The sequence below is a fragment of the Hyalella azteca genome, unplaced genomic scaffold, assembly GCF_000764305.2.
Source record: "Hyalella azteca isolate HAZT.00-mixed unplaced genomic scaffold, Hazt_2.0.2 contig16338, whole genome shotgun sequence".
NCBI classification, from domain to species: domain Eukaryota; kingdom Metazoa; phylum Arthropoda; class Malacostraca; order Amphipoda; family Hyalellidae; genus Hyalella; species Hyalella azteca.
In genome coordinates, this window is record NW_025946162.1 from 104,307 (window position 1) to 124,266 (window position 19,960).

The 19,960-nt window shown below is 37.1% G+C and overlaps 1 protein-coding gene across 2 annotated transcripts in view; it reads left to right on the forward strand.

Moving 5' to 3' along the window:
• LOC108673261 (neuronal acetylcholine receptor subunit alpha-4) overlaps positions 1 to 19,286 on the forward strand; it is a 28,470-nt gene extending 9,184 nt beyond the window's left edge. Inside the window, exons 2-10 of one of the 2 annotated variants that reach the window (XM_018161062.2) lie at positions 7,793 to 7,854; positions 12,707 to 12,837; positions 13,283 to 13,327; positions 14,289 to 14,398; positions 14,676 to 14,898; positions 16,227 to 16,419; positions 16,979 to 17,131; positions 17,559 to 17,725; positions 18,234 to 19,286. In XM_018161062.2, coding sequence (XP_018016551.1) covers positions 7,815 to 7,854; positions 12,707 to 12,837; positions 13,283 to 13,327; positions 14,289 to 14,398; positions 14,676 to 14,898; positions 16,227 to 16,419; positions 16,979 to 17,131; positions 17,559 to 17,725; positions 18,234 to 18,440 — 1,269 coding nt within the window. In that variant the 5' untranslated portion in view covers positions 7,793 to 7,814 and the 3' untranslated portion in view covers positions 18,441 to 19,286. The remainder of the gene's footprint in view (positions 1 to 7,792; positions 7,855 to 12,706; positions 12,838 to 13,282; positions 13,328 to 14,288; positions 14,399 to 14,675; positions 14,899 to 16,226; positions 16,420 to 16,978; positions 17,132 to 17,558; positions 17,726 to 18,233) is intronic. The other variant, XM_047884859.1, reaches the window with a different exon arrangement.
• The last annotated feature ends 674 nt before the right edge of the window (positions 19,287 to 19,960 follow it).

Genomic DNA, 19,960 nt, shown 5'->3' on the forward strand with positions numbered 1-19,960 from the left:
TGAGCAATTGTTCGGACAATAACTTGAATTTACAAAGTGTGGTGAGACGTCAAACAATTTTTTCAGTGTTTTAATGAATTATTCCGTTCGAGAAAGCATTTTTGAACGACTGTTCTAGAAAGTTGACTATTATCATTTTACCCTGTCAAGGCGGAAATGCTTCAAAATAGTCGAATGCCAAACGGCGTTCTTTGTCCGAGTTCGTCATCATGGCGTCATTGACGTGAACTGCCGTGTAGTAGTGCCTCTGGATTCAAACTGCATGAATGTTGTTCATCGTTTACGATGGGAATTGGGAACAAGCACAATGCTTACCATACTACATTAGAAACTGAATGTGTTATCTGTAAGAATTGACAATGATGTCCTCATGTCAATAGTCTAGTAGTGACTGTAGTGTAACGGTGTAAGTGTTGATGGTCCGCCGAACTTAGTTCGAACATCTGAAGTTGAGTTGCAGCAGTGCGGGAGTCGGGACTGATGGCTTCTGAATCAATCGTCTAGTGAAGGTAAGACTGCAGGTAGTTTTACTAATAATGCACGTCAGTTGATCTTCTGTTGATGGAATAAATAATGCAAATTGTATTTTGTTCAATTCATTAATCATTCATATATCCAATATGCATGTAGTGATGGTTGCCTCTGTTCAAATTCAATCCAGCAAGGTCACTTGTTGATCCAAAACTAGAAGTATCAGCCATTTTTATAAGATAGGATCATTTTTTTCATCTGGATCGCATAAAATTTGCTACTGTTAATTTCCACCGTGACACCACCTGTCCAATCCTATCATATGCACTCCTAACTACCCTAGCTAGTTTCATATTGAAATTTTCAGCCATTCAATAGCAAATGCTTAGCTAAACATAAAATAAGATGCCGCCAGTTTATATTTTTATTTGTGTTCAGGTAAATTGAATCTATTTTAACAAATGTCCCTCAGTCACATTGCTTACACTGGAAATGACTGAGACTGACATTGTAAAAGCTACCTAGGCCTATAGTTTGCTGAGCAACTTAGTACTTGAAGTTCAGCCTGCAGTCTGCAGATATTAATTGGGACAGAAATTTAAACTATTATTTGGGATTTATTTCTGTGCTGAGAACAGTAATTGTTTTCAATTATTATGAGAATAACTGCAGTATTACTTCACCTAATTTTTTTAAAATTTCTAGTTCCTGGCTGCCAGTTGGGGAAGCGTGAAGCGTCCAAGGAAGCTCAACACAGCAATGCAGAATTCCCGCAGATATTCCAGCCAGGCCTCGCTACACAGTCAAAAGAATTGCTGTGTACTAAGGTAAAGCGTGAATTTTAAATAAAAAAACTTCTAAATAATTTCCTATCATAATGTAGCAATCTGATGACACAATTTTTCAGTAAAACAACGCAGTAATGGAATAATTTGTTTTGAAATATGATTGTGTTGTGGATTTAAAAATATTAGTGAAGTATCCAATATGAATATGCTGGTTTCAAATCGTGCAATGTGTTTAGCTTTGACATGATATATCATTGGTGATTGATGATCTTTGTGAAGTCTGATTCAATATTATTTGCAGACTCTCTTGATTTGTTACCCTATTAAATATTGACAATTCCATTCGAAGAATATTTATTTTAATAAAATGCAAATTCTGTGCAGGCTTGCATATTGGCATTTGAAACCCTGGTAGTATCAATGACATAATTAAGAAAGAATTTGTAACAATTTTTATTTTTTGTCATGTAACTAATTCCTCTTATTTTGTTAAATGGCCTCTGTGCAGTGCTGAAACTTGTTGGCATCAATTTATTAAAATTCATATTATGTGCTTCAGTTTAATGAATTTCGTTTGAATGTTCCTATAGTTTCTAAATTCCAAGCACTGATGGCTATTGTGTTGATCCAATTCTTGTTGTTAATTTTGGATGGCATTTCAGAGCTGCGTGAGGCAGAAGGCCATGTTATGACCTGGTGGGAGCAGCCCAACGTTGAAGCTGGAATGGAGGCTGCAGCAACCCATCGTTAGAATTGTCAGCTGTTGTCCAGGCGAGTAAGTACCTACACTACATTGTAATAATTGATGGGTCTTTCTTGAAGTTTGAAATTCATTCTGTTCATTCATAATTATTGCTTGATTTTCAGGTTTGATTCTAATAATTCATCTGATTGATAAATGCAATGAGTAACAATTTTTTATTTTACATGAAGTAATAAAGAAGAAAATTGCATCAAAACAAGATTGAAATTTACAACATTTCATCCTAAATTTTTTTTTCTGTGTACATGGAATGTAAAGGACGGAAATGTGTTAAGACAGAAAGTTTCATTTGCTTGTACCTTAGTAGTTCAACAAGTTCAATTTTTTGTTTATGGAGTTTCGCTGGTTTCAACTCATCTTATGCTCCTTGCTATATTGTTGCTTATTTTTATCAGTGTTTCTGTCTTGCAGGCCTCTTTGACAACACAACTGTGGATAATCTGGGCCTGCCTTTCCTCCCCAACGGCCCTCCTCTTCTCGGTGAGATAGCCCCGTGGAAGCTCGGGCGACCTAACTGGCGTCGAACTCATCAACCACCCCTTCCCTGTGGCTACTCTTCTACGTCTGCCTCCAGAGGCACCGCTGTGCGTGCATGCGTGACAACCTCGTACAACACTGACAGCATTATCGCAACCATGAATAGACGATACCTTGAAGAACATCATGAACATGTATGAAAAATGTTGGTTTATTTTGAAAACTACGGGGCCTAGTTGGCATACGGTGACTGTAGAATTGTAGTTCTGTTGATAAATTGCATTGTATTCAATTACAAATTGCTGGCATGGTTTGAAATATATTGTTCAGAAGTGTCGTCTCGTCACCAAGCCGGAAATAATTAAATGGTATCCAATTACGCATTGCTGGCACGTGGTGCAAGATAATGATAAATTTTAAATCGGTGAAATAGCACTCAGCTGTTGTAAATACCTGTATTTCGTATTTTAAAAAAAATTTCCAATGTCGAGATGAAGTGGCTTGCATCTGTTCTTCTCGTTTGTTGAATGTAGTGTCTAGTAAACGTGATAGCTCATGCTGTATTCTTTGGTATTAGATTAATAATCGAGTATGAATTTGACCATCAAATTTATATATTTATTTTATCAAATGTGTTTTTTAATCAACGCCTCATTGATTTTTATGAGGATTTCTCGATTTACAATTAATGTGTTGATAAAAATGCCAAATGAAAATCGGCCATAGCCCATTCTTATCTTGATTCAGAAATTAATTTGAAGCTGTTGAAACGTATTACCTTAACAGATAGGACGGGTGAGGTAACGCTGAACTTAGGTTGATATTAGTTCCTCGTATACGTTTCGATTTGAATGGAAGAATCTTCCTTTCTTGCATCGAAATATAATATGATTTTCACTACTTCGGTTAATGGGAATTTGTGAATTTTGTGGTTAAGGAAGGAGATAACCCATCGTTTAATCTCGTTTATATGACTTATGATTGAAGACTTCTGCATTATTTATGTTTATCCTATTTTTACGCTTTGCTATGTCCTTTGCATTATTGATGTGTGTATATTCAGTGTCTTAGCATGTTGCTGAGTTTTTGTCAGAAATAGTTGTACCAGAATATAGAATAATGTTCATAAATGTGTTATTTATTATTATTGAGAGTATGAATGATAAAGCCTTTAGCATATCATACTCTAAGCGGCGTTTCTGCCTATCCATCTTTTTTTGCATAGGTGATGTAAATGTGTTAAAAATTAATAATAAACGTTTAATTGCGTGGACAGAATTCTTTAGTTATCCCCGAAAGAAAATGAAGTAAGCCTAAAGATAGCAGGTATAGGGCAGCGATTGGGGCGTGTCGGCTGTAAGTGAGCCGGAGCCCGGCAGGACTGATTCGTTGCAGCCGAGCGCCAGCGCCCAAATAAGGCCTTACGCAGAACGTTTTGAACACCTTAATAAGCGGACATCCTTGCTGGATTCCTGCTTCCCTCATGCTTCTATCGTGCTCTTGGTTCAGCGCCGGCCCAGCTCCTACACTGCTTCTAATTTTGACTGGGACGGACTGTATCTCTGGGCTAGCACAACCTCCTCCATCTCCAGACTTTAATTTATCCCTTCTTATGTAGCTGGCCGAACTAATAATATTTTTTTAATATAATATAATATTATTAGTTTGAAAATAAAATATAAAAATATAATTAAAATAGAATAAAATAAAAATATAAAAAAATATTTGTAAGATATTTAATTTGGTTTTTATATTATAAATATGTACAATATGTGTATAACAGTTTGCAATTTTTATGACTGACTGAAGAAGTGAATCACGATAGTGCGATTTAGAATACAGGATTTCATGCAGTTACGCCGTTCAACAAACTTCTATGATTGCCAATTCTGACTTCAACTCCATCGCAGCGAATATTATCATTACTATTACTATTAGATCTCGTTGATGATTGTCAAGAGTGTTATACTTGGAGCGAATACCGTACGTCATCGGTGTTGGTTTGGATTATCTTGAATCAGATACTCACTTTTATTGAAAGGATCATGAATCGTTTGAGTATCGACACCATTCACTGTATTCGTAACCGCCAATTACGAACGCCAAGCACCAGATTCAAGAGCCTCGTCTTGTAACGCTACCTTATGTGACTGCGCATTTGGTTACGACCACCGACCAACTTACGATCATATATAGGCCTGGGCCTATATCTTTCAAATAAAGTTAAGAGATCGTAAGTTCATCAGCCAAATATTGACGGCCTTTCAGGCAAAATCCACCACTTATAGACAATAAAATAGAGCGTAAGTACTTACGTTCACTTAGCGAGTTTTCAAAGTATGGCCCCTGATTTTTGAGCATGAGAGTGTAGAGTAGTGAGTTTTTTTGACGAGTTGCCGGGCAGCCTGCAGAGGGCGTACCGATCTTGGGTGGAGTCGGCCTAATCAACAGCCGCTTTTTGCCACCAGCTTCCTTATTAGAATTCCTGACCAGACATGTCCGACCCTTGGCAGGCCGTGCATAGTTAGCTTCCTTCTATTTTAAACCAGAATTGACATGGTATTTTTTAACGATTTTATTTAAAATTTAATACTAAACTAAAAGAGACCTGCAATTTACAATCCATATATAAAAACCTCATACAATGTATGAATTATTGGACTAATATACCAAACCTGACTCACGACATCATGCACAACGACTGTGTTCGTATATAACTCAAGTGCTACGTGTAGTTACATGAGTTATTTCTAACACTATGCAGTCCTATTTATGTAGCTTCGGAACTACATACTCACTTGTACATGACTTAATTTATATTCTAGTGCATCTGTAGCACGGTGTTCTAGTGCATGTTTAGTTTGATATTCTAGTGGATCTTCCTCATTAGGCTCTAGTAAATATATATTATGATGTTCTAGTGTACTTCAACAATCACTCCAATGTGTGGTTATATTAAAAAAAGTAATTTATTCACCTTCAATTATAGTAAAAAAGAATGAGTCACCCCATCACCAAAACAGTTCACCTGCCCATACGCATTTTATTTAAACGCGTTCCCTTCTAAGAAGAGGCAATTCATTTCTTTGCTAGCCCATAAATTTCATAAGCAATTGCAGGTAACGCACTACCAGCGTAACCCCTGGCCTGCTCTTCTTCTACGTAAATCACGCCAACAAGCACTAAGCTGCTTCGAATTCAGATGAGATTGCTGGCACAACCTGGGTTGAAGCGTGTAGGTTTTGCTGGAACGAGATGTTGAACCTGCTACACGAGAGCTAAAGAGATCAGGGAGGTAGACTCACTTTTAACTTCTGACTCAAAGAGCGAACAACCAATTTGAACTGCTAAGTACGTAACACATTTTAAACGAGATTGCCCTTCCAGATAAAATAAATAGACTTGGTGCAATTGGCATAAAAATGGGTAAATGTTTTACAGAATATTTTTGTGTCCTAGAACTTTTCATATGCCGAACAGAGAACCAAAATGAACATTTAAATTTTGATTTGTATACAGCTTTAGATATTGGTGTAGTTCGGCAGAAGCTTCTCTTTTATGCAAGTTTGATTGAAGACCAGAGCATTGAACAGAATTGAAATTCATTGAAAAGAAGAACAAGAAGATAGTTAACAAAAAGCATGCTCTGGTCTTCAATCAAACTAGCTTTAGATATTTAGCTGATTTACTGCAGTTGGTCATTAAAGTGAGGTACGCTGATTGAAACGAACGTACTTTCTTTTGTTTATTATTGCGATGTCCACTGCAACAGTGTAAAAACTACGTTCAATTTTTCAAAATTGCTGCTATTCAAACAAAATTGAACGTTCAAAAACGTTCAAACGCAGTAACCTCTTAGTCTATAGGCCATATCCTACAAGTCAGTGACGGTATAGGCAATAGCCTATGAGTGTGGCAATAGCTTATAAGTGTATAGGCAATATCCTATAGACGTGCACCAAGGCTGAAGTCCGCTATAGCCGCTCTATAGAGGAGCGCAATCCTCTCATCCATTGGCCGGGTTAGCCGGACTGCAAACCTCAATATTTGCTCGGCCGTATCGGGCTGCAGAAATCGTCCTAGTCATTTCTTGGCTTAGACGGACCAATATTCCCTGTAACTCTGCAACTAAGGAAATACAGGGCACATTTTCCAGTTCTATCAATAGAAGTCAAGGTGAATGCCACCGCTCGCTTTTTTAGTAGAGAATGTTCTTGTAAAATGTTTTTACAGTTAGCACGTGCAAACATTTCATTCGATTACCAGCAGAAATATTAAACAAAGGTTAAAAATCAATATTAAATTATCATGTTGTAATTATCATCTGTAATATTCGTAAAACAAAATTTCGGAAGAATTAAAGCATAATTTGCATTTGCTTTGTAGTTTACTTTGCAAATCTAACATAAAATTCCTGCGTGAGCAACACGGTGAACAACATGTTTAATTTTGGTATACATCATCTACATGCCTCCTAGCTGGCCCGACGATAAATAAATGACAGTTCTGGCAGGAATAAAGAAGGTTTCAACATTTGCTTTCATGATTATCCTCCAGGGTCATCGTTGCACTAGATGGATTTGTTGTTACAAGTTCAAGCACAATTTAGCAGATGTGTACTATGCAAAATGTACGGTGCCTGAGCGGTTACAAGTTTATTGTCCGCACTTTTTCAGCCACTCATACATTTTACAGAAGTACGAGGAAGAGCGAAAATGAGGTTTTCGTAATTTGAACGTGAAGTTTCCAAAAATTATTTGACAAAAATTTAGACAATCTTTCAGGAAGAGGCTGCATACATGAGAGACTAAAATTCTTGATTTATGAACGTCTTTAGTTAGTCTTTTTACTGCGATGTTTTGAAATGATATGTAAAATTTTGGTGCCATTCAAAAACAATTTTCATTTAGCGACAATTTCAGTCTATCAAAAAATATTTATTTATTCTTTCCTCGGAGTTCCATGAATTGCCCCCAGAAAGTAAAAGAGAAATATATTTATTTTCTTGCTTGCATGAGTAGGAATGAATTTTTTTTCAATGCAACCTCAATATATCATAAAACTACAAAATTTACACTAATAATCATGTCTGTAAATTTAAGTAATTTCTTCATAATTCTGAAAAGTTTTTGCCCTCAATTTCGCTCCTCGTTTGACAGAAATTTGAGACGGTCTCCAGATTAAAATTGTTTGGATAAATAAAATGATTTTTATTTGATACTTGAAGCTCAAAACAATTGCACGCAACTGCCTATCAATGATGCTAAAGATGAATATTTTATGTTTTTTCCAGATCATCGTGCCGACTCTGCATTATGCGGGCTGCATTCTGTTTCATATTCGTAGCCATCGTCCGTAAGTATGATATGAGTTACCTCGCTCAACATACTCTGAAGGTTTGTAAACTTTATGTTAGATTCAGTCAGCTGGTTGTTAGAGCAAGAAATCGTGTGCTATCAAATTTATTGTAAAATATGTTTAATGTAGAGTTTTCGATCATGTTCTTAAGGGATAACTATTGAAAGGAAATTTTTTGATCAACTTTTTGATCAAAATTTGATTTGATTTTTAATTTTTTTGATCAACCCAGTTAATTTCTAATAGACTCTAAACCTCTGACTGTCATTGGTCAACAGAATGTGTGTTTTTCCTAAAACATCTAATTATAAATAAATTATAGTCAAAAAGAAAGAAAGCGATTAATTCTACCAAAAAGTAAGCCAGATTTACTCAGAGTTGGGCGGTCGCAGCTTCCAAGTTAAATTGCGGTAGTATTTACCCACAGCGGCCAGGCACTTATCGGTCGGTCTTGCGACGCTAAAGCCTTTCCAACGAGCTGTAAAACACGTCGAATTGATCGTTTACGCGTCAAGCTTGTTTATTTCTTCTCCGATCACACCGTTAAAAGATAGTCGAATAGAGACGTTCATTTTACGATCCAGTTACCCATGCAATCGGCGTACATGGATCCAAAATGGTTCAGGCGATAGTCCCTCATTAATGAAGGTCGATACAGTTACGACGGAATACATATGCGGAAGAAGATACAAAATAACTATCAATTTCTTCTATAATCTACATAATAAGGTAAATCTCGAGAAAAAAAATTGGGTATGCAGGCAGCCGCCTACGCAAACCGCCAGGGCTCTAGATTGGGGCTAGCACGTCAGGCGTCAAGGCCCGTAATGGCATCGCAACTGACGGCCCAGAATTTTATCACAATCCCGCTCGACTCCGTCGGAGATTTTGGCAACTTCCGAAAGCTTCCAAGAAAGGTTGGCCGAGCTTTGGGTTCACTCGCGTCAATGTTTTAGAGAAGAACAGGTTTTCGGAGGGTGTAACTCGAGCCGATCTATCACCTAAAAAGATACACCTATTATGGACCAAATGAGGGGCGTTGATATGGGCTTCTTCCTTGCCAATTTACATCGCTGATAAGAAAAGAATAAATCTTCTGCTCTCTGCTGGCATGATGGTAATGAAAAAATGACAGAAATTTATCTAACGCTTAAGACTTATATGAAATTAATCTTATTCGTTTGGCTCAAAACTGCAAAAAGATTTCACTGCAGTTGATTTTTAGGAAAAAATTAAGACACTCTTATTTCAAAACTTCAATCAAAATAGAGAAACCACCCTCAACGAGATTATGTGTGAATTATTATCTCTTTTACTAGATTTCCAAAACATGACAAAGAAGCCGGACTCCTACTGGTTCCAGCATGGCCAACAACACAACTCAATAACAACCTTGTTTAGGGTAATTAATAAATAGAGCAGCATTCAGCTATGCCTGGCAAGGATCAAAAGCGTTTTCGTACTTCTGAAGGTCCGGACAAGCTAATTTCCTTGAAATGTCACAGGCATTTTATAGGCGGCCTAAGGAAGGCCCAGGGGCGGCCGGGTCTAATCCGGCTTTTATTTTCGAGGAGCAACAGTCCATTGCTGAAGCTATTAGACACAAACGAGCTGCTATAAATGCATTGCTAAGCGCCCACTGCTCCTGTGGTGTGCTGAACTAAACATTTAAGAACACTTTAACTGCAATTCCAGTTGATAAAACGAGTTGTTCCTGTCATGTTTGTTTAGTTCCGACTTATTTTTACAAAGCTACGAATGTGCAAGGAAAAGTATTATCGCAGCATAGAGAAAGAATGCAACAATTTGCGTCAAAAGATTGAATGAAAATTATAACAAAAATCACTGATGAGTTACATAGCTCACGATATACGCCAGTAGATAAGCGAAAACGAAATTTATCTTTCAGAGTCCCATCCAGTAACCGAATGGCTTTTATTTGCTATTGTAAGGACATTTTTGTATAGCAACTCAACTGTAACGTAGGAAGAAATACGTCTTACAAAATAATATTTGATGTTTCTGCTCACATTGCCATCACTTCGTATTTGAGTTGACCTTTGCTCTGAACTCAAGATCAGTCCCAGGGTGCAGTCGCGCCGCAAACAAATGTTTGATCGGCAAAGGAAGATTTTTTTTAAGTTTTGAAAATATACCGAACTAGAAACCTAGAAGTGTTCGAGATTTCCCTGTACGTGACCGTTGAGATGCAAACGAGATTTCCCAGTGATGCCTGTGAAATCCAATTTTCAGTTTGCGGGCGCAAAATTTCAGTTGGCGATTGAAGCCAGGCTTTTGCAAAAGAATTTACAAATGTAAGAAGAAGGAATTTTTTCGGAAGAAGTTTTTTTCTTTCCCTCGACCAGACTTCATTTTCACACATTTTTTTCTTCTCTTCAACCATCAGGATTACAATCAGGATTACAAAGGTTTTTCGCATAAAAAAATTTTATCATCTGAATTTTCTCTTACATTTTTGCGCAAAGTTCTTGATTACAAATTACAATCTTACTTTCTAAGAAAAAACGGATTAAACTGCAAAAATGTTAACGTTGGATAGTAATAAATTCAGTAGATTTAATGAATCCACGATGGCTAATTATTAGATCTGAAATCCCATTTTTAGTCAATATTTTGATGCGCTGCATCAATCATATATAGAGCCAAGCATCAAATCCAGCATCGCGTCAAGCATCTGATCAAACATCGCGTCAAGCATCGGGTCAAACATCGCGTCAAGAATCGGGTCAAACATCGCGTCAAGCATCTGATCAAACATGGCTCCTTTCGATCAATCCTATTTCTTCGTCACCGATGCCGCACAGCACAATGCTACTCGTGTCATTTCAGAACCTTTGTACTGTCAACTTCCTTTGTTCTGTCTTCTTAAATGTTTACTCTAAGAACTTAACTGATGTTGGCCTCAGGCCCGCGTCGAATTTTAGTTGAAGTCTCGGTCGTTTACCAATGGTTTCAAGCTGGTTAGTCGTTCATGTCAGGGATTATTCGAGGACAAAGTCTATCGTTGATAAGAAAAACCCTGCTGATTTGACCATCATCTGAAGGTTGATTCAAGGAACAACCTATATCAACTGAATTCGGCCACTACTTCACTCACCTAATTCACTTATTAAAATTTTACAATGAATGAATTCTTCACGTCATTTGAAAAATGATAAAGTTATTCGGTACTTTAAGTTCATATCACTTATCATGATAGATGTTGTATTTCAAGCAAATTATATTTCCATTAGTTAAATTACTTTTTCTGTATGCTCACTTGCAATGCAAGTTAGGCCAAGCCAGAATGCCGCCTTTGTTCCAATTCTTCCACAAAACTTCAGTTTGCAGTGCATGCATTCACAAGAGCCACGGCACACAGATCTCCGTAATACAGCGTGTGTTGCGGAGTGCGATCTGTTGATATTCGTGGGAAGATCTCGAGGCGAAATGAGCTTTCTTGAATTGTTTGCTATAGCAACACCGTCAGGCATGCTTACTTGGCCGATTGAAGAAATTTCACTGTTTGCTCCAACGCAAAAAAAGACGCCACCGTTTTGATCTTAGTTGATGATAAAGAAGCTGAAAATAAAGTAGGATATTCTTTGTTTCGAGGATTACAATCCAAAGAACATAGTTTGTATGTGATTGATGAATAGATTCAAAAACTGAATCTTACGCTTGTGAATACGATACGTTTATTAAATTCAAATCCCCATGAAAATAATGGTTCTTGAAAAATCCATACATGGACTGTGTATGTGGTGAAAATTTACATAAAAATATTTAGCTTGACACGGCGATGCATCCAAAATTTAAGCTAGTAAAGATGACTTGCATAATGCTAAGGGGACGATCGAAACATCGCTTGAGATGCAAGTCATGCAACTTTTAAAATAAACAAGCTGAAAGATGCAAGTCATTCAACAAATTTTATTTATACAAACGAAAAAATAGACACATAATACAACCCATATTATTCATTGAGCAGCTGCACTGAATGCATGCAAGGTTGCCGGTGTGATATATGTTACACTCATAGAACTGATAGAGACTTCGTCCAAGTAACATCCATTGGCCTCTTGTGGGTAATCCTGACCCTGTTTGGCCCAGCACAAGAGTGCTACGCGCAGTAAGTGTGTCAATTTTTGGACATTATGACCCTCTTATTTTTTCGAGTGTAACTCAATGCAGCTCATGCTGGGGCTCAGCTACGCAACGTATGAGAGGACGTTCGCACTCTTACAACATCCGCTTATTGGCTACTGGCGGTCACGGCAATCTAGGGCTGCATTGACTCCCATCGTGAAGTGCAGCTGCATCAATCTGCTCTTTGTGATGCACTTAAGCCTCAATTCGCAGCAAACTATGAGTGCTGTTCTTTTAAATGGATAGCCGAATAAACCGCGCAGTGAGTTGATATCGAATTATTGCTTGCTTCCTTATCTATTATCGTCGGCTCAAAGTACTCTATATAGACTATATATTGTAAATATAATTATCTTCAACGCATTTGTTTTCCTGAGATGCGTTCGAGCAAAATGGCTACTCCATGTTTTGCGTTGTACACGTAGGGCGCCTAAACATCTACACATAGCGTTCTACAACTCGTATCTCCATCGTCAAATTTATTCTCGTGTACAAGTATCATACAAGTCTTCTCTCATATAAATACAACAAAACCATTGTATGTGAGCTCTGTTATGTTATTATTTTTCTTTATGAGTTTCCATTGATATTATAAATTATTTATAATATAATATAATATAATATAATATAATATAATATGATATAATATAATATAATAATATATAATAATATGATTGTATATGTTTAATGTTGCGTGCAGACTCCGTGGTGGTTGAGGGCTCCAACGAAGAGATCGTCAGAAAGCAGCTCATGGAGAACTATGACAAGTATTCCTTGCCCAACCAACTTACCAACGTTACTGCGCGCTTCACTATTCTGGACATCGACGTGGTAGGAATAAATTAAAATAGAAATACTAATAATTATTTTTAATCTTCACAAATGAGAGCAGTTCAAAAAATAAAAAAAGATGGACAAAGTTACACGAAAATGACAGAGGAAATAAAGTTCCTTTAGAAGTGACTGGTTTGTTTTTAGTTTTACTTCAGAATTTGTAATTTCAATCTTAGTTTATGATATCTTCCTTGTTTTTATATTGGTAAATGTTATATATTGGTGAACATTCGAGCTTCTCAATCAATAATAAAGTTGTTATTGGTTATTAATATGAAGGTCGAATACCTTTGTATAATCAAGTCCCCCCTGATTCGCAGAAAACCTCTTGCTGCTGAGATGTGAAGAAAACTAACTAAATAGAGCGGTTACTGCTTTATTTCAGTGATATAGTTTGACTCTGAATTTGCATTTCTCAATCAGTATGTTTGTATTTTTTCAGGATTCAAAGGAGAATGCCATGATCCTCGATGCGTGGATTGCAATGGTGAGTCAAATCGTCAAGAAATTTACCTTCAAACAAATGATGGCCTGTCATTCGATATATTCAAGGGAGAATTCATGTCTAGATCTGTAAGCTTTGAAGTTCCAAGCATCGAACACGAAATGTTTCGAATTCGCAATTTAATAAATCAATGTCATATATTGCATGATGATAGCATGGATGAGGATAGATGAATTTGAATATTGTTTGGTCGACATCAATGCATGCCCAATCCTTATCAAATTGCTTTTAAAGTGTGTGGTTCTAATACTTTCCATACTAAATTATTGATGAGGGCTGCATATGTTGATTGACACGACTGCTGGTATTTGACAATGATTACTTTTTGATTGCAAAGAGTATCTTCTTAGTTTACTTATGCATTAAATTTAATGACGAAGAAAAACATGATTATTTACCACAATTCATCTATTTGTTCAATATTATTACCTTAGAATTAATCTATTTGAATATGCATCAGATTATTAATAGTAGATTCGCTTAACGTAATCAACATGAGTTTACGCGATTACCATTAGCGGGTCCATTATAGCGCCGACATGAATGGGCTTATAAGCATGTTTCGTTCCTGTGTGAACAGCGAGCGGTAATTACATAGAAAATTACTTGTTATGACTGAAATGTTAACATGCACACAGTTGATGGCTAGTTCACCAATAATCTGGTTTCCTTCAATAATTCTGGAAGTTACTCAAGCATTAGTAAGTAATTTCTCTCGAGTAAATACTCTCAACCCGGTGGAAGTCGAGTAGCTATTTCAAACTATCGTCAGTCGTGAAAAGATACGGTCAAATGACACGATTTTAGATCTTCTGTGAACAAAGCACGAAAAGGAAAAGAATTGGCGACAGGTCACATCAGGCCTACACTTCAGCGCCGAGATCACTATGTTTTGTTATTTTAATTATGTTATGTTATGTTAATTCACACTGCATGCGAACAGGAATGGGCTGACCCTCGACTCACGTGGGACGTGGCGCAATTTCCTGACGTGGACCGCATCGCCTTCCGGCCTGACGATGTGTGGAGGCCGGACCTGAAACTCTACAACAGGTAAATAGCAACTAAGTAAAAATTTTACCTGATACTTGTAAAATATTAGCGCACCTTGTTTTCATTTATTTTCCGTTTCATTATACAGGAACAGCATTCCGTTTCATTATGAGATTCCGTTACACTATGATGGTCAAATCTATTCTTTGTATAGCTATCTGAATAATTTTGAGCGCGGTTGAAACATCCTACCGTTTTACGATCTTGTATTAATAAACAAACTATATTTGGACTCTTCAGTAGTCGTAATAAAATCTGATGAATCTTTGTATTTAAGAGCCCTTCTCCGCGGCACGCAAACTAATGAAGAATGTCTGGTGCTCGCGTTCCCCGATGGCAAAATCTTGCACGTCCCCCAAGTGACGTTGCCCGTGGCATGCGAGTTGGACATGACGTACTGGCCCGTTGACGTCCACAACTGCTCGGCCAAGATAGGCTCCTGGGTCTACTCGGGCCTCAGGATCGACCTCAGGCCCAAGGATGACCAGCCAAAGGTGGAGGTACTTTCAAAAGTTATTATAAGCTTATTAACGCTTTTTTTGAGGGAAGTAATTTATTGTTGTTGATTTACTCTCCGGGGTTTTCAATAATTTGCTTATTTAATTTGTTGTTGTTGAACAGAGGTGGCTCGCTTTATTGATGTTTGTTTGTATTTGAGCTTTAGGCGTGAATTGTAAATGATTTTTTGTGATTTTCAGGGTTTTTTTGGTGGAACTAAAACAATATTCTGACTTTTATCAGTTTTAGAATTATGTCTAGATCCTTATTAACATTCACTTGAGTTTATATTCTTCTAAAAATTCGTTTTTATTTAATTGTTGCTTTTTGTCAATTTATATAATTTTAGGATACTCTTCACTCCAGCTTTTCTCGACCATTTTGATTCGCTAAATCTTTGGTTCCAACTGAATATCCATTGAACTATAATTAGCTAACTCACTACGCGTCTTTTTTGTAAGTCTAGAGGAATTTTATTAACACTAAATTGCCAAAGTTTATTCGGAAACTTGTGCGTAAAGCTAAAAACTCTTGTTGAAGACATTCTTCTACCGATAATGTTGCCCAAGAACGCAAATGTTACTGTACATATGTAATATAAGTAAATTCACTTTCAACCTATGTAATTTCTCTCTTTGTCTACATATAAACTATTACAAATTATCTCGTTCATCATTTGTTGCTCATAATGTACTAAAACTATATTTTTCAAATAAAAAAAAGGTTCCTTATCACAGCACTGTGGAAGTTATGCATCTTTCCGAAGTGGTTCTTGCTTCCTATATTACTTGGGTTTCTACTTAGAGTTTGTTCTTAGCTACCTTTTAAAGAATAATTCGCAATTTGGTTCAATTCCATGTAGTATTTCAACGACAATAGTTAAATTTAAGTAACATTCATTGTTATTTAAAATTTATCTTTGTATTTTCCGCTCATCACATTACTGTTCGTCAGAACATTTAGGAAAAACGTACGAATCCATTTGCCCAAATCCACCTTGATAATTTGCTAGTTCTTATAACTTTCCGTTGTTTTATTGTGATTTAAATATATTATTTTTATAAAAGATCGATTATGGAGGAGTGGAGGCAAGGAGTTGTCACACCATATTTGTTTTGAAACCAATTGGATATTGTATCTTGCACACACAAATTGTTAATTTCACTCCATATCTTCTTCAAACGACATCAGACGCAAAATTTAGTTTCTTTACTTAAGCATTTTTGTTTGTTTTTAGGCCTACAGAGCGTGGCCTACAAAATTTTTAGGCCTACAAAGAGACGTACATGCTGCGGATACGAAGGAAACATAAATTTTTATTTGTAAACAGTTCGAAATCACGACACGAACGAAGGAAGGCAACTTCGTATCACGACAGTCGTGGGAGGTGCTTGACAGCACCGTGGCGCGCCACGCTAAGAAGTACCCGTGCTGCCCTGAAGACTACGTCGACCTGACGCTGTCGCTGATCATACGGCGCGACGCTCCCTCGCTCGCTTGGACCATCAAAACTGTCGCTCTTGGTAAGAAATTTCTGTTAGCAAGGAAGCATCTTATTGTGTTTTGGGGGATAAATTTTGGTTTACATTTCGGAAGATATTTTCGCTTAATAAGATGAGGCGACACCAATAAACTGTAATAATGATTTATCCTCTACCGCCTGACACGAGTAAAAGAGGCAATACTATCACACAAGCCTACCCAAAAAGGATACGTTCTTGTGAGCGCAAAATGACTTGCACTGATGGTTGGCACCACGTACGACAACAGACAACTTTAAAATGTTCTCTGTTGCGTACAAACGTCCTCAGGTTGCTACACTCGACAGTTTACGTATAATTTAAGTCGAAAGTTATGTTACCGGAGAGTGACATACAGCGGTAGAGGGTTAAGGAAAAATAAACTCATTAGTTTCGGTAAAATTGTTTATACAGAAGCGTTATTTTCAAATTTATATGTATGATTTTAACTGTATTCATTACAGATTATCTTATCTACTTTGAAGCTTACACAATACATTGAATTTCTTCTTGGTGAATCTAAATAAAAACTTTAGTAATGAATTTGAATTTGTGACCGCAGTGTTGACCGTCGCGACTGGCTTGATGCCGCCGCTGCTGATCCTGTCGCACGCCAGACTCGTGGCCGGGCTGCTGCTGTTCATCCTGCAGCTGCAGTTCATTACCTACATCGGGAGTCTGGCACACAAGTCTCCGGCATCATCACCTCTTGTATGTAAGTTACAATTCTGGAATATTGCTTTATTACCATAAACCAAAGTCTGGCGCACAAGACCTTTGCCACATCAGCCATCGCCGTTAGATAATTTTAAAAAAATGTGCCGCTCATCAGCATCACTTTACATTCAGGCAAATTTGTTCATCCCTCTGACAAATAGAAAGAATGATATTATTCCAATCAAAATTTCTGCACCTAAGACATCAGCCTTTGTTCTAGATGGTTTCTCATGCAGTTTTTTATTTTATCCAGAACGTTTTGGGGGTTGGCCGTATTTCATAACAAATGCATTCAGCTATAGTACACCTTAAAAATTATGCTTCCAACTCATTTTTGGAGATGAATTTAGACTGATTTAGCAGGACTTTGAGGGAAATATTGTAGGATTATTAGGATTATTTAAAGAATATTTTTCTTTTTACAGTGGATTTGATGAACGGTCAGTTCGCGTTGACGCTGCTGTTCCTCATCCAAACTGCCTTCATGCTGCGAATGATCCGAGCCCCGCACGGCACGCGCCTGCCGGCACCCCTGCGTAGGCTTTCGTCCATGTTGTCGTACATCCTCTGTCTGCCGGGCTACAGAAAACTGGTAAATATGTGATTTCCCTTCAATGACCGAGCAGAAACTAAACCAACTAATTGTTCGTGAATTAAAATATCTTAAGAACATTAATTATACCTGATATATAATATTAACATTATTCGTCTTTTTGATGATGCATCTGACAGATGAAGATACATGTTGATTCTTAAATGACGTTCGCACAATTTTTAAAGCGTCTATAACTAATGATTTTTTCCATATAACTGCAGCCGTGGATAATTTGTCTACAGTTTTCCTATAAAGCTCTCAAGTTCAAGTAATAACATTTCGTTGGGTTTTTAGACGTCCTCTGATGCCTTCTACCATCACGACTTTTTCGCAGTCATACACGTATTTTCGATCTCCTGGATTAGCTTTGAAAACACTAATCTTTTTCCTGGTACGGGACATTTTAACTTCTGATGCTGCCTAACTGTACGATTTTTTCACAATAATATATTATATATTTTAGATATAATGTTGCATTTTTGAACGCATTGTAACTTTTGCTCAGTCCGTTGAGAGTTCGTATCCGGGGTCCTTCCCGAAGTCCGTGAAGGGAGAGGAGGTTTCCATGACCGCCGACCACCCCGACGCTGTCCCTGCCGACGGCAAGCACGCCGACTGGATGCTCTTCGCCGCCGTACTGGACCGAGCCTTTATGCTCATCTACATCGCGGTCTTTGTCTTCAAAGCGGCTAACTTCTGCCACATGTTCTGAGCAAAGCCGTCTTTGTACTGTCCTTTTATGCAGGCAGGGGAAACGAAATTGTCCAACTTCTATGACTCGCTTCAAAAAATGTTGATTTATCTCTATGGCAGCCACAATCGGCCAAATGTTCAAGGAAAAACCGGCTTTGAATTTTGCATTTATGCTGCGAAAATAACATTTTCAAACTTCTCTCCTACACTTCAAACAAATTTTAATTCGTTTTTAAAGGCAGCCACAATCTGGTACGTGTTCTGAGCAAAGCTGTTATGATATACTCTTTCAATTTATGCAGTCGAAATAAAATTTTGAAATTGCTTGTATGCGATTCAAACAAATGTTTCGACTGAATGTGGATATTTGCTGCAATAAACATATTTTACCGGATCGTTCAATTTTTTTAACGTTTTTTTTTTGTATAAATTTTGTCTTCTTTTTTCCCCTAAGTTAGACAGACATATTATCATTCCAGCATGTTACAATTTCACTACGGATCTATGAACATTTTTCTAAGCATCCTGGGCTCCTATGCTTCTGGATTCATTTAACGCAATATATTCTTCGTAAGATTCGTTAATCTATTATAAATATCTTACGTTGAATACTTCCATACTCTTTATGATGCGCATATATATTTTTAGAATAAGTGAGTTATTTTGCATGTTATTGATGGAACTCTCGTTACAATGAAAAATGTAAAGAAATTGTCATATTATTTCCGAAAATTGTGATGTTTCACTTTTTTCAGAGACTTTTTTCACGTCGCTCGAGGCGCTTGAAAATCGGAAGTGAGATCTAAAAATATCTATATAAATTGTAAATTTGATTTGTGATTCACGCAATAAAATTGAAGCTTGAGCTGTTGTATCTAATTTTCTTCAGACTTGCCATCCACGTTAATATGTTTCAATAATAAATAGAAAATATTAATAACTATGGCGAATAACTAATCTCAGGTATTAAAAATGGGCGTTATAAGTTCGGATGGTCTTCTTTTCACGCCTACCAAAGACCGGAAACTGCAAGACGCTTCGCTATTAGCTATTTATATATATAAATATATATTTGTTTCAACACGGGTGGTTAATGGCCGGAGAATTCGTCAATTCAAATTTTCAGGGTCGAACAATATTCTTCAGATGACATTAGTTGATCAATATGCAGGTTCAAGGGAGTAATATCACTTTATTAACGACGTTTCGAATGTAACAACATTCATTTTCAAGTTACAGGAAGCATTGAATACAGAAATTTTGATGGAAATAAGTACATGATACAAGTAAATAGGATACAACAACGATGAAATCAATTGGCCCCGTGACACTCTCGACAACGTCAATCTCAACGAGACTGTCACTTGCACTGCGCTAGAGGAACCCACCAGCATCGTCATCTTGCGGTGGCCCGACATAATCCGACCGACGATAGCTGAAGCCCTTTTCTGCGGATTGGACTCCATCTATTCATCTCATAACTACCTGATTTTTTAAGCTTTGAGATTGTTTTGGAATTATTTTCATGGTTCCAGATTT